Below are 15,060 nucleotides of genomic sequence, written 5' to 3'. Positions count from 1 at the left end.
CCTAGCACCTGACTAAGACGAAAAGCAGCAACAGTTAAAATTAAACCAGAACAGAGCCATCCCATCGTGTTAGCTTTTCAGCTTGTAACAAACCGAAAGCAGGCAAGGTGAATGAACACCTGTACCTTGAAGATGGCACGGAACATCATATTCGATCTCATCGTGTCTCGACGGGCTCAAGAACAGAGTTCCGTCCACCAGCGGGAACTGTTCGAACACCGGGAGCGCCCGGTGGCACAGAGCACAGTTCACGACATTCCTGTGGCTGGCGCTGAGGGCCGCGAGAATGAACTTGCGCAGATCCTCGCCCTGGCCCATCTGGGCATCGTCTTCCATCCGCACGTGGAAAGTGTTCAACTTATGCCGGGGGATGTGAGTGAGCAGTTCGGACAAGTCCAGCCGCCGCAGGAACTGCACGGGCGCGTCGAAGTGGCCCCCCCTGTGCACGGATAACCCAGCCGGACTATACTCGAAGTGGGTGTTTCGGAACACGTGGCCCCCGGCCATGGCCTTCTTGTGAGGCTCCAGATGGATGGCATTCTTCAAGAATTCCCCGAGGTACCTGGAGGAGCGGGGGCCGCTGAAGTGGGCAGGCGAGAGGATGGAGTAGCCGGTGGGCGGGGACTGGCCAGGGGAGCCGCAGGGAGAGCGGGCCCCGTAGGCTGCGGCGCCGACTGCCTTCTCCTGGGAGTTCTGCCGGTCCATGGAGTGCCGCCGCGGGAGGTCATGGCTCAGGCCTTTCTGGGCTTGTTCGGCGGCCTGCACTTTTTTGCTTCCTCCCCTGCTTCGCCGGGGGGCCTCCCTGTGTTCTTCTCCGACACGGACTTCTTCTTTTTCTCATCCTGCATCCGCTTCACCTGGTACCAGTCTGTGTCCTTCTTTAAGTGGCCCTGCCCGCAGCGGCAGGAGCAGAAGCGGAAGGCCAGGTCGTAGCCCTTCTTTGTCCACATGTTTTGGCGGCACTGCTTCTCGTTCCAGCTGCGGGCCCGGCCGATGCAGTTGAACTGGACGAGGATGCTGCTCTCCCACTCGTAGAAACACTGCAGGTGCATCCAGGTGCTGGCGGGGCAGTGCTCGTTGTTGCACACCACCTTCTGGTAGTCGTCCTTGTCCAGGTCCACCGGCCTGCCAAAGCTGCAGATCAGGGGCGTGGCACAAGGGGCTTCTGGGAAGAAACAGAGAAGAGACAGAGAGGAGGGGAGAGAGAGAGAGAGAGAGAGAGAGAGAGAGAGAGAGAGAGAGGAGGGGTGAGAGAGAGAGAGAGGTTCAGCACGCAGGAACTGGAATCCCAGCTGGCACCTGGTCAGAGAGCAAAGCTACCATCCCCACCTTAGCCCATTCATGCCAACAGTGCAATTTTCTGGTGTCAAGATTTCCTCCGCTGGAATAACACCAGACAGGATTAGACAACACGTACTACTCTCTTCTGGTGTTTTGCTGGGCCGAGGGAATTTATTTTCAGATGTTTGTTATCTGCTGAAAAACACACCAGTAAGCTTCAGAAAGTCCAAATCCTTCACAGTGCAATTAGCCGTATGTCAATACTTACAACGGTATAGTGTAGTACGAGGTTTTCCTAAGATGTGAGTGTAATGACAGGCAGTTCCAAGGTTCTTTTAAAAAAGGAATCACTCTAATGAACTAGGAAATCATATGATGAAGCCACTTAGCCAACTAGTTCAGGTGATAGCTCCTAAAGGGCCCGCAAAGCCCTTTTTCACAAACTTTAGGTTATCCTGAATATCACAGAAAAGCTAGAAAACAGAATTACCTCTCCCCAATTCTCTCCTAGAATGGTCTGATACCTAAGGGGAGAATGTCTGGTCAAACTAATTGTTGGTCTACACAGAATTACACCGCCAGGTCATGAAGGAGAAAACCGGAACTCTCCTCAAGCTATCAGGACAGAAAGCAGGAACACCGAGATATTTCTGCCCTATTTAACCACATACCCCACGGGCATCCAAAAGGCCAATCGGGTCCCCCTAAAAGGAGGGAAAACTTGGTGACACAGAGTAGGATCTATTTCTTAACAAGTAAATAGGATTTACAGTGACGAATTCCACTGGATTCTGGTTACTTCAACACCCTTAATATTTTCAAAAGGCCCTTTTGGAAAGCAGTAACACTCCTAGTCGGGAACCGCTGGGCTTGATCAGGAAGGTTCTACATGCCAAGCTTAGTTTAGACTTTATCTTTTTGTAGCTGAGAACGGTCAGTCAGAGTTCTGTTCTAGAAAGCTTACCCTGATGGCAGTGTGGGACATGAGGCCCTGGTGGCAGTGTGGGACATGAGTGAGAGCCTGACCTACAGCAGCAGCACAGTAAGATGGCACCTGCTGCTGGGATGAGCAAACTCTGATGGACAGCGAGCACAAGAGGGGCAGGTTTGGACAAAGACAACTTGGGGCTGGCCTGATTCTGGATCTGCTGAATTGGAAGCCTGTGTGCCGCCGAGGTGGAGAAAGACAAGCCCAGAGCTCAAGTGACCTGGGGCCCGAATACAGATGTGCAGCTACACACCCAGAGGTGGAGGTTAAATCCCTGGACTGAGGAGTTAGCCCAAGAGGAATGTGAGGAGAGGAAATGAATCCTGAGAGGCAACATTAAAAGGCAGGAGAAGAGTCCTCCACAGAGCCTAGTAAGGAATGAACTGAGGATTCACTGAAAGACAAGTCAGGAGAGAATTCTATCATGGCAGCTGGAAAGTTACAAGAACAGAGGACTAAGAAATCCCCCAGAGATCACTCTTTCTCAACCTCTGCACCACTGACATTTTGGACTGGGTACTTCTTTGTTGTGGGCAGCGTCCTGTGCACTGTAAGACATTTAGCAGCATTTCTACTAGGTGCCAGGAACACCACCCTCCTCAACTGTGACGCCCCAAAATGTCTCCAGACACCCTGGGTGGGCAGAGGGAAAAAAAAAACTGCCCCTCGTTGGAAACTACTGGGTAACTTAAAGACTGAAAAGTCCTCACCAGAATGGTCAGTAAGCCAGTCAGTGACATCTTAGCAAGAACAGTTCCAGTGGGATGACAGGGGACAGATCAGAGGTGGATGGTGAAGAGTAGATGGTGAGGTAAAATAGTAGTAGTACAGATGACCTTCCAGAAAACTCTTCCCAGAAGTACAACTGTAGAAGAAAGGGAAAAGAATGGGAAGAGGCCAGTAAGAGTAGGGACCTACACATGTATATCTACTCAGGGAACGAATACCAAAAATTCAGGATAGCTTTAACAGTAGGAGAGGCAATGAGCTCTGCAACTGCATCACTCAAAGCCCTTCCCGACCTCACCCCCGCCCACTGGATCACAAATACAGCACTCCACCAGCACAGGTGATGGCACCCATACAGCCTATGGCACTCGTGTGTTACAATCTACCCCTTCAGCGTGGAACTCCGGGCGTGGGTCAAAGGCCCTACCCAACTTGTCTACCTCCATTCCTTTGATCACTGTGGTTCCCCCATCCACCGCCTAGGAGCCCACAATCCTTAATCTTCATTTGTCCAAATCCTACCGGCCTAGTGTAGCAATTCACAGCATGGACTCTCAACCAGACTGCCTGAGCTAGAATCCCAGCAGTACCACTGCTGAGCTGCGTGCTCCCGGACAAGTCACTTCTGTCTTAATTTCCTGTACGGAATGCAGGTAACAACTGAATGTACTTTATACGGTTGTGGTAAGGACAAAATATACCAACACACGAGTGGCACTTACAGCAGGGCCTGGCACATAGAAAACCTTCTCCATTTCCTCCCATCCTCCAAGGCCCACCTCTAGACACTGATTTCACCAGAACCACCCCCTCCCGACCACAGTCTGGTCTGAACCTTACTTGAGTCCCCACTGTGGTCCCACCAGGTGAGAACTTCAGACAGGATGCCTCTTCCCTCTGTTCCTGGCACCACTGGGCCTAGGCCTTGCACACATCCTGTGCTAATGAAGCTGCATTAAAATGACACTGGCAAAAGAAACCCAACCCGACAAGCAGAGAAGGAAGAGAGCAAGCCGAAATCCTACACAGAGAGAAAGGCCTAGTACTGAAGCACACTGAGATGAAGTAGAAAAATGGTCTGTAAACTGGGCAAAATTAACTGCAGTCCCCTGGGCTGTGACCTTTAGTGTCCTTTAAAATGTTAATTAGTCAATTAAACAAAGTTCAGTTGCTTTTATCTATCCTTCAGAGAAACAGCTTTGGAGAGAATGCCTCTGAAATGTAATAGCAGTAGCCAAAGTGATATTAACCCAGGACGAAAGAAATCAAAGAATGGCCTAACTATACCTTGGCATTCACAACATCCAAAGTTTTAAATCTTAAATGCCGAGACTGGCTTGATATTTCTCTTTAAAGTATTTCCACATTAAAGAAGGTAGATTAAGAGGAGAAAAGTCCTATTTACATCTTTGTCGAAAAGCCGCAAATACATCACGGAAGCAATTTTGAGCCCTGCCTACGAACCGGGTCTTTGGAGCTGGGAGAAGCAGCAACTCACGCAGAGCACTCTGGCAGAAAGGTGTGTGTGGATCGGAGGAGGCCACCTCTTCCCCATCACTGCCCCACCCCGACCGCAGCCGTGCTAGCCCACAATCTCCCCTCCGCGGCTCTGCCACGAAGAGACCCCGCTCCAACCTGCCAGCTCGCTTGTTTACATCTCAGCCACTCCGATGTGGCCTTTGTGGCTGGGCCTCCAAAACAAAGACAAGGGCTTGAGACCAAACATTACACACCGCCAGCCCCACGGCAAGGCTCCGGGGGCCAGGGTGAGTACCAGGGTGAGACTCGGGTCCTGCTCGAGGACTTGGAACAGGCTTCTCCCATCTCACACAGCCTTCCGATGAAGCCACGGAGGGCTGGCGTCTGCATGCAGACACGATTTCCTTCTAGGCTTGGTTCAGACTTGCCCTCTCCCTCCCACTGTCCACACTGGGAAGGCAGCTGGGAACGATGCACGAGGGGGTTGGGGACTAGCTGTTTGACGTGGGGCAGTTTCCTGCTTCCTCCTCTGTAAAGAGAGAACAAAGATGCTTGCCCTCATTCACGCTAAAACGTATGTGGAGGCTCTCTGCGCAGTTCTGCCCCAACTCTTCCTGCTACCTCCACCGTCACTGGATACCTGTGCCTCTGGCTCCACAACTCAACGCAAACTGCTCCAATATATTGCTTACTTTTCCTACCTAATGTTTTGGACCCACAAAAGGGGTTCAGAACGTAAGGAAATGAAATGAGGCCATGTCTCTTTCAATCTCCAAAGTTTTACAGATAACTAAAACAGACAGGGAAAGATTTCAGAACTCTAACAAATAGCACAGTGTTCAAATCGCACCCATAACAAATGACAGTGTTATAGACATGCACTGGATTGCTTCCTGAGAGTAGTCTCTAAATTTACAAAATTCCTAGCTCTTAAGAATTGGAGTTCCTGGGGCACCTGGGTGGCTCAGTTGGTTGAGTATCCGACTTTCGCTCAGGTCATGATCTCACAGTTTGTGGATTTGAACCCCACGTCGGGCTCTGTGCTGATATCTCTGAGCCTGGAGCCTGCTTCGGATTCTGTGTCCCCCTCTCTCTCTCTGCCCCTCCCCTGCTCATGCTCTATCAATAATAAATAAACGTTAAAAATTTAAAAAAAAAAAAAAAAGGAGTTCCACAAAGGTGAAGGTATAAATATACTACAGACTGATCTGATACAACTAAATCTTTAATGGGAGAGAGGGAAGAAGGGACCCCACCCCCCGTTCAGTGAGGGCCCAAGCCCTCAGGACATCAGTCTAAAGCTGAGATAGTCTGATGGACAAGGAATACGGGGCACTGTTCCTTCATGCAGTCAACACTGCTTTTACACAATGTATATAAACCCTCCAGCGCATTTTTACTGCTTCATCATCAGATACTGCAATTTCTGCTGCTGCTCTCCCTGCCCAAGTGAAAATAATCAGGGATCACCTCATTCTGGGCAAAAACCTCAAGTAGTTTCAAGTCTCGACAATGAACTAGCTAGGTGACATCACTTGGGTAAAGTCTGTCACTCTTCCCAGCCTTCTCATCTGGTATCCCGTCTCCCACCCCCCACCCAAGGCAGGTCTCTGTGCTCCCACGCCTATTAAAAGAGAAGGATCTGACGGTACTCATCTACGCTGGCTGCCCAACAAACCCAAACCCCTCGACACACCCATCCACGCTAACTGGAGCCCCATAAACCAGACAGACATTGCCATTGTCAGCTTTTTAACTGTAAAATTAAATGTTTCATCCCTCTTAAAATAGTTGCAAGCATCACAAACAGGTGGCGAGTTCAGAGGGGCAGCGGGGTGAGTGAGGAGGGTCTTCTGAAGTCACACAAGGCTCTCCAGGCAAAATCTAAGGTAGGGACTTGGTCACATGCATCCTTGTAAGCCCACTACTATGAAAATCATACTGTTCAATTAACGTCTTCGTGAAGGAAAGCACGGCCCAACCAGATTTAGTACTCTGTGGTGACAGAAGAGCTGAAGGACGGGGAAGGGGTGAGGGGTGAACCCTTGGGGCTCACTGTTCTCAACAGGCCTCCCAGACTCATCCCGGGACTCCAATTTCAGGGTACAGCCTGGCCCTCACCCTCACTTCTACAAACTTCCCATAATCTATTCTCCCCTCTTTCAGTATGCAGTTACCAAATACAAACCGCAGGGTTTCTGAACCACTATTTTACTACACGTATCTTTTCCATACAATAATTCCTCTTCAGGGGAACACATCCCCTTGTTTTTGGAGCTAATTTCCCTGAGCGTATGAAGTTTCTGAAGTGAGGATCCTCATCTCCAGCTTCCTGAGAGGCCACAGAGATTGGTCAATGAGGACAGCGACTCTGGAGACAGCCAGCCTGGATCTGACTCTCAGCTCTGCAATTTAATAGTTTTAAGATCTTTGGCAAATCACGTCACCTCCCTGGGCTCCTGTCTTCTTCCCTGTAGAATGGCACAAATAACAGTACCTATCTCAAAGGGGTGCCATGAGGATTAAGTGAGTGATTAAATCAGTTCACACGGTGCCCAGTACTTATTAACCAACATTTAAATTTAAGAAATTATTATTAGAAGCCCTATCACTTTACATTATGTGACGTAAAAACCAAAGGACTTTGAAAGCACTTAGCGCAGAACTACAACCAGAAAGAGACCATCCTCCTTTCTCCTTCACATAAATAAGGGCAAGAAATGCACTTCTTCCCCACAACAAAGCAGGGTGGCATGCATAAAATAATTCACTCAATGTTTACGGCAAGTCTTGAAGAAACAGATGCAAAATTTCCTTCTTCTAACCCTTTAAAGATGTTCTACTCCCTGTCAGACAAGTAAGTATCTTGCTAAATGTATTTTTTCTACCTAAGCAATCTTTTCCAAGCCTAGCTAACAGGGATTCATAAAGCATGGCTACATCTGATTCATGGGATGTGTCCCTGAACAACTCCCATAACTAAGGGAAAGGTTGTGGGGAATGCATCCTCAGAACACATAAATCTGCAGTCATTGTGTTCTATTTTTCTTTACTGTTGCTTTTTAATATCAGCATTATCTCTAATATTTCTCAGCTGTATCTCATAAATTGACATGGCCTATCATACTATGTTTTATCACATTTCTGTTCAAAAGTTACCAATTTTCAGCGTGTTTTTCAGCACAATATTAGCACACCTGGATATTTTCAAAGATAGACTTAAAGTATGATAATCACTTTAAAATGTAACATCATTATATATCATGATATATATAAGTATATATAAATATCATTAATATAAATATCATTAAAATAATAAATATCATTAAAATCCTTCAAGAAGTTTATTTAAGTAGGCTCCATGCCCAATGTGGGGCTTCAACTCACAATCCTGAGACGAAGAGGCACATGCTCTACCAACTGAGCCAGCCAGGTACCCGAAAACAGTTCTATAAACAAAGAGTCCACATTAAAAAAAGAAACAAAAGTTTACATAATATTGCCAAGGGTTAGTAGGTATTTCTGTTTGTAAGAAAAGGTGATGCCACTGGGTATCAAAGCATTTTTTTATTTTTTATAACAGCAACTTTTTTTAAGTTCATTTATTTTGAGAGAGAGAGCACACACGCAGGAGGGGCAAAGAGAAAGAGAGAGAATTCGAAGCTGACAGCGCAGAGCCCAATGTGGAGCTTGAACTCTAAAGCTGTGAGATCATGACCTGAGCCAAAAACCAAGAGTGGGAAGTTTAACTGACCCACCCAGGCACCCCAAAGCATTTGGGTAATTCAGCTGAACTGCCAGCTTGAAAATGACATAGCTTGGTACATAATTTGGGGGAGTGGATCCACTGAAATTTTGCACATCATGTGAATCTTTTATTAACATTATTTGTCATTAGTTGGAATTTGCATAATTTAATTTGCATATAATGGGATCACACTGTACTAGGAAATAAATGAGCAGGCTGCCTTTCTTTTGCTTGGATCACAGAGGGAGCTGGACCACAGAGAAGTACACAGCATTACATGTACTGCCTACACTCACCCTGGAGGAAAGACAGGTTCACAAGCTCTTGGAACCAAATCACAGTATCATAAAATGGGAACACAACTCCAGGTTAAGTATGTATGTACATGCAGGAGCGTATTTGTATGTAACTGCAGAGAGACTGCCCAAGCGTTAAACTATCCCATTTCTTTTATTATTGAGGTATAATTTACATGCAATGTTTCTATTAGTTGCAAGTGCAAAACACAGGGATTCCACAATTGTATACAACTCTCAATGCTCACCACCATGGTAAGTATAGTAACCACCTGTCACCATACAAAGTTATTACAATATTATTGACTATGCTATACTTTCCATTTCCATGACTTATTTATAACTGGAAGTTTGTACCTCTTAATCCCCTTCACCAATTATACCCATTCCTTCACCCACCTCCCTTCTGGTAGCCAGTCTATTCTGGGTATTTAAGAGTCTATTTGGTCTTTAGATTCATTTAGTCATTCGTTTTTTAGATTCCACATAGAAGTGAAATCATATGGCATTTATCTTTCTCGGACATATTTTACTTAGCATAATACCCTATAGGTCCATCCATGTTGTTGGAAATGGGAAGATCTTACCTTTTCTTATGACTACTATTCCACTGTATGTATATATGCATGCATATTGCATATATATATACATACGCCATATCTTCTTTATCCATTCCTCTATGGACACTTCGGTTGCTTTCACAAGTTGGCTATTTATAAATAATGCTTCAATGAACATAGGGGTGCAGGTTACCTTTTTCAACTAGTGTTTTCATTTCCTTTGGTAAATACCCAATAGTGGAATTAATGGACCATATGGTATTTCTATTCTTAATTTTCTGAGGAACCTCCATACTGTTTTGCACAGTGGTTGTACCAATTCACATTCCCACCAAGTTTTCCACATCCTTGCCAACACATGTATTTCTTGCTTTCCTGATTCTAGCCATTCTGACAAGCATGCAGTGATATTCTCATTTTATTGCGGTTTTGGTTTGCATTTCCATGATGATTAGTGATGTTGAGCATCTTTTCATGTGTCTGTTGGCAATCTGTATGTCTTCTTTGGAAAAAATGTCTACTCAGGTCCTCTGTGCATTTTTTAATCGGATTGTTTGGTTTTTTGGTGTTAACTTGTGTAAGTTCTTTATATATTTTGGATATTAACCCTTTATTAGATATATCATTTGCATATATCTTCTCCTAGTCAGGAGACTGCTTTTAAACAATCCCATTTCTAAAGACCCCAGAAAAGACCTCCTGTCATCCTTCAGTACTTTATTCCAATTTTAAGAATTCTCCTTGCTCTTCTGAAACACCACAGAACTTGATTATCTTGGTCAATGTGCTCTCCTTTGCCAGCACAAATATTCAAAACGTGGCCATAATCAAAACTCCTAAATTTTTTTATATGTGATACCCATTTACCACCTAAGTTATAGCATGGCATCCCCCAAATGATGGCCTATCTCTTCTCTCTTGGTGGGCCCAACATGGTGCCTGGAGACCAAAGGCCACAGTGGAAATGGCCCTTTCCCCTTACCTCTAGATTCTGATGTGGTTCAAGGCAGGCCACCCCAGAGCTTAAGATAATCAAGGCAAAACAGACTCAAGAAGAGCTTTTTACCTCCCCCCTTAAAAATTTAGACAGGGAGCCAGTACCAGGAGGAGAGGTATTACCAAAGATGACTTACCCCCCCCACACACACACACATAACAAAGATCTCTCTGCAGGGCAAACACTTGTTTACCAAACATCTGCTCTTCCCATCTTCCTGTAAATTGTCTTCCTCCCCTCTGAAGTCCCTGACTCCTATATCTACTCTCTTTTAACTCATAGTGGCATATAAACTTCAATTGCCTGTCAGAAAGCCTCTCATGTCTTCGTGTGGCTCTCATAAATATATAATTAAATTTGTTTTTCTCCTGTTAATCCGTCTTATGTCAATTTAATTATTAGGTCAGCCAAAGAATCCGGAAGGGAAGAAGGGAAAAGTTTTCCTCCCCTACAATTCCCAGTGGCCTCAGCTAAAAAGACAAATGGCTTTACCTCCTTCCTCGTCTGTCCACCAAGTCCAAAACAATATAGCTGCATGATTAACTGGCAACATGGGTCATCTGCAGACCTGGTACCCGTCAGAGAATACGACCCACAACTCATTGCTGCTCGGTATCTTCCAAAAGCTCAGCTGAGAGCAACAATTTTTAAGAAAGTTTTCATAGATGATGCCCTCACGTTCCTCTAGACCAGAGTTCCTGTGGTGTGTTTTGGCCTGCAGTGTGACTTCTTAAACCAGTACAGGATTGTTTGTTACGGAATATGAGCCCAAATGCCTTTAGGTGCATCTCCTACTCTCCAGGTCTTCCAGGACTGCACTCCAGGCCTACTTCTTCATGCCAGGACTCTGGAGGCGTTTGGGTACGAGACTCCTATACTAGATAAAAGCTATCCCTCAGTGAAGCCAGGTATCACAGAGTTCGTTACCTAGCCCACACTGTTTCCTTCTCTGGACAGACTGCTTTTAATGATGTGAGCGAGCCTAGTAAATTTTTTTTGTGTGTGTTATTTATAAAAGGATAATTGTCATGGCCATTGCTCAGTATTTTATACTGCTTTAGAAGTGGCTAAGTGACCGTTTTTTTTTCTTCTTTAATCTGACGGACGCTGTGGAGTACAGCACTGCTTCTGTTCGCTTCCTCCTTCTGTGTGCAAAAAATATGGAAGCCAAGTTTGTGACTTACCTCTTATAATGACTCAGGACATTGGTTATTTTTCCTAATAGTATCGTCCCTGGTACTAATATTCTCATTTATTACTTATCTTCTAGTATTACATGTATTTTTGAAAACCACCTTATTTTAGGAAGAAGAATATAAGTGATCAAAAAGAATAAACCCATTCGCCACCCGTTTCCTAACTTTCCAATCAGTTTTGCCTAACATATATTAAAATCTGTACCTGACAGGTGCCAAGGCGCCCCTTTCCCGCCTTACCTGCCAAGGTCAACCAGAGAAGGGTGCAAAGGGAGAGGGGAGGCCTGAGTGACCCACTGACCCCATAGGTCCCATAAAACATAGCACATTTCAGGAGGGCCATCCTCTCTGCCATGCCCTGGACTCCACTCCTCAGAGAAGCACCCTGTGGACAAGCACAAGTGCTCTCTGTCCTTGAACCACTCACCTCATCCACTGCACACCTCTTCTCTACTTTCCCTTGGCTCAGCTCCCGGAGCCTCAGACCCTGCTATCCATACTCAAGCCTCCACCCATTCCCATTTCATCTTTCTCTTCTCTCAGACACAGCCTGGGCTGCTCCCGTCACTCTACTCTGCCAGCCAACCCAGGCCTCGGTCCACCTGGTCCACGTATGTCCCTCCCCCCACCTCCACCCACCTGCTCCCAGCCTCACTGGTGAAACTGAGACAGTGGTGAAATGGGCTCCGACAGCTCCCAACTCTACCCTGCCTAGTCTTCCGTCAAGGGGTCCCCTCCTTGGCTCTAACCACAAAAGCTAGACTTCTTGGGCACTGGCATCCTGTGGGCCCACTCTTGTCTCTACTTGGCTCTTCTCAAGAGCATTGTCTTTACATCCTCTGCACCCCTTCTCCTCCCTCACCTATCAAACCCGGGAATTCATGTCCTGCACATATGAAAAGGAGAGTCCCAAATTTACCTCGGAAACTAGATCTATGGGGAGAGGCAGAAAAAGTGCAATGAACTGAGAAATGACAAGTGATAAAGATGTGGCTACATAATCTGAACCTAGTCCTGAAACACCTCACCACTGACAACTAGAGGAGTCCAGCCAATTCCAATCTCATCCTCTTGGGATGGCTACTTAAGAAACATCAATGGGGGCGCCTGGGTGGCGCAGTCGGTTAAGCGTCCGACTTCAGCCAGGTCACGATCTCGCAGTCCGTGAGTTCGAGCCCCGCGTCAGGCTCTGGGCTGATGGCTCAGAGCCTGGAGCCTGTTTCCGATTCTGTGTCTCCCTCTCTCTCTGCCCCTCCCCCGTTCATGCTCTGTCTCTCTCTGTCCCAAAAATAAATAAACGTTGGAAAAAAAAAAAAAAAAGAAAGAAACATCAATGGGGGCACCTGGGTGGCTCAGTCAGTTGAGCATCCGATTTTGGCTCAGGTCATGATCTTACAGTTGACGAGCCCACATGGGGCTCTGTGCTGACAGCTCAGAGCCTGGAGTCTGCTTCCGATTCTGTGTCTCCCTCTCTCTCTGCCTCTTCCCTGCTCATGCTCTGTCTCTCTCTGTCTCAAAAATAAAAAAGATAAACATTAAAAAAAAATTTTTTTTTCTAATAAAAAAAAAAAAAGAAACATCAAGGTTGGCCACCTGGATGGCTCAGTTAAGTGTCTGACTTCAGCTCAGGTCATGATCTCACAGTCTGTGAGTTCGAGCCCCGTGTTGGGCTCTGTGCTGACTGCTGAGCCTGCTTTGGATTCTGTGTCTCCCTCTTTCTCTGCCCCTCCCCTGCTCACGCTCTGTCTCTCTCTTAAAAATAAACATTAAAAAAATAAAGTAAATTAAAAAAGAAACATCAATGTTAAAAAAAAAAGTGTCAATGTAACAACTTTATGGGGAGAATAATACATTATTGAGGTTATCTGGTCTCCATTAATGGCATTAGCAATTATAATGGCAACTTGTTTTAATAAGAAAAAGTCATATTCATTGGTAAACTAACCATAGATACATGCACTCTAATATACAAAAATTAAAAGAAAAAATAAGTTTATAACAGATGTCAATTAAATAAGGTGCGGGTTGCCTGGCTGGTTTAGTCGGTAGAGCATACGACTCTCAATCTCAGGGTCGTGAGCTCAAACCCCTCATCGGGCATGGAGCCTACAAAAGACAGGCAGACAGATAGATAGACAGGAAGAAAGAAAGCAGGTGCACACATTCATATATGTACATGAGTTTTTCTACGAATAACTGGATATAACCTTATCCGTGTAACTTTATACACATGTACCTATCTACATGGAATATGATCTCCACAGTGGGGGGAAAAAAAAAAACCTTGCACTTTACTTTTACTTGCTCTAGTGAAAACCCCAAAATGTTCTTTCATTGGAGATTTGTGGTGTTCATATATACTTACAAAAAGAAAGTTGTGAAACAAAAACTAGAAAAGACAAGGGCCTTCAACTTACTATTAAACCCAAACTAGTCCTCAAAAGAGAATTATGGTTTGGCTAACCAAGTCCTTTAACAATTCAGTTTTAACTTCATGATCATTGTAAACCCCGGTCATTTGGGGCCTTGTTTACAAATGCCAGTAAACAACTGCTTACTCTCTGGGTTCCCCTTTCACGCGTCACTCTTTGAATGTTGGCCAGCTCAGCATCAGCTGCTGCAGGAACCTGTCATCATCATTTGGAATTCTGACCACATTCTCGAAGATCCTAATCAGCCCTTGCCTCCCTGCCTGGCACCAGTGCAAATTCTGGCAGCATCTTCTTCTTGCAGTGACACAGGATTTTGAGGCTTGCCAGTCTACAGGTCTACTTCATCTTTTTTCAGACACTGGAGTAAAAGATGATGAAAAATATGCAAAATGAGATCTGGAAACAGGAAATATTGATAACACTGTATGCATACAGGTGATGATATCAGTATTTCCAGTTTCCTTTTTTGTACTCCTGGAATGAATCAATAAGTACACGACAACCCTGAATTTCTTCCACCATCACAACTGATCAAGAAAATTGTAAAAGTCTGTCATCAGCCAATATTATGGATTCGAGGCCAGATTTTTAAATCACCATATGCTGATAAGTAGTCTTAACGCAATTCACTAGGTCTGACACACCAAAATCCTCAGAATCATTAAACAAAGAAGTCAAGGAGCCTGGCTAGCTCAGGCAGTTGAGCATCCAACTCTTGATCTGGGAATGATCCCAGGGTCACGGGATAGAACCCTGAGTCAAGCTCTGCCCTGAGCATGGAGCCTGCTCAAAATTCTGTCTCTCTCCCTCTCCCCAGCTCATGCTCGCTCGCGCTCTCTCTCTCTCTCTCTCTCTCTCTCTCTCTCTCAAAGAATGAATGGATGAATGAATGAATGAAAGAGAAAGAAAAAAAGTCAAATAACATGTGACAACTTGACTATAGGTAACTAGAGATCTGGACACCTGCAAAATAAAAGTATAATAGTTATATTCTCAAAATGCTTTAAAAATTCAAACTATAAAGATAAACTTCACATAGGAAATATTTCAAAGTGATCTGGTCTCCAAATAAGTCAGGTTTTTTTTAGCGGATTTGCTATATATAATTGCCTAAAGAGCCTTCAAATTTTCCAAGATAGTAATCAACACACATTTGGACAAATGGATGGCTTTTTAAAATGTCATTTAATAAGGATCATGTTCTAGGAGATGTAATAAAAACACCAGGGTTTGTCTTAGGGTTAAACACTTACTACAGAAGAAAGAAAATACACTGGGGCGCCTGGGTGACTCAGTTGGTTAAGCGTCTGACTTTGGTTCAGGTCATGGTCTCGTGGTTTGTGAGTTCAAGCCC

At 45.2% G+C, this 15,060-nt stretch overlaps 1 protein-coding gene across 1 annotated transcript in view; it reads right to left on the bottom strand.

The window, feature by feature from the left end:
- The window catches only part of HECA (hdc homolog, cell cycle regulator), a 51,515-nt gene that overhangs the window by 13,496 nt on the left and 22,959 nt on the right, over window positions 1–15,060 (bottom strand). The window contains 2 exon segments of the mRNA XM_043592472.1: window positions 126–743; window positions 746–1,165. Coding sequence (XP_043448407.1) covers window positions 126–743; window positions 746–1,165 — 1,038 coding nt within the window.

The sequence above is a fragment of the Prionailurus bengalensis genome, chromosome B2 (assembly GCF_016509475.1).
Source record: "Prionailurus bengalensis isolate Pbe53 chromosome B2, Fcat_Pben_1.1_paternal_pri, whole genome shotgun sequence".
NCBI classification, from domain to species: domain Eukaryota; kingdom Metazoa; phylum Chordata; class Mammalia; order Carnivora; family Felidae; genus Prionailurus; species Prionailurus bengalensis.
Note: the sequence above shows the minus strand (reverse complement) of the source record. Positions and strands in the feature narration are given on the sequence as shown.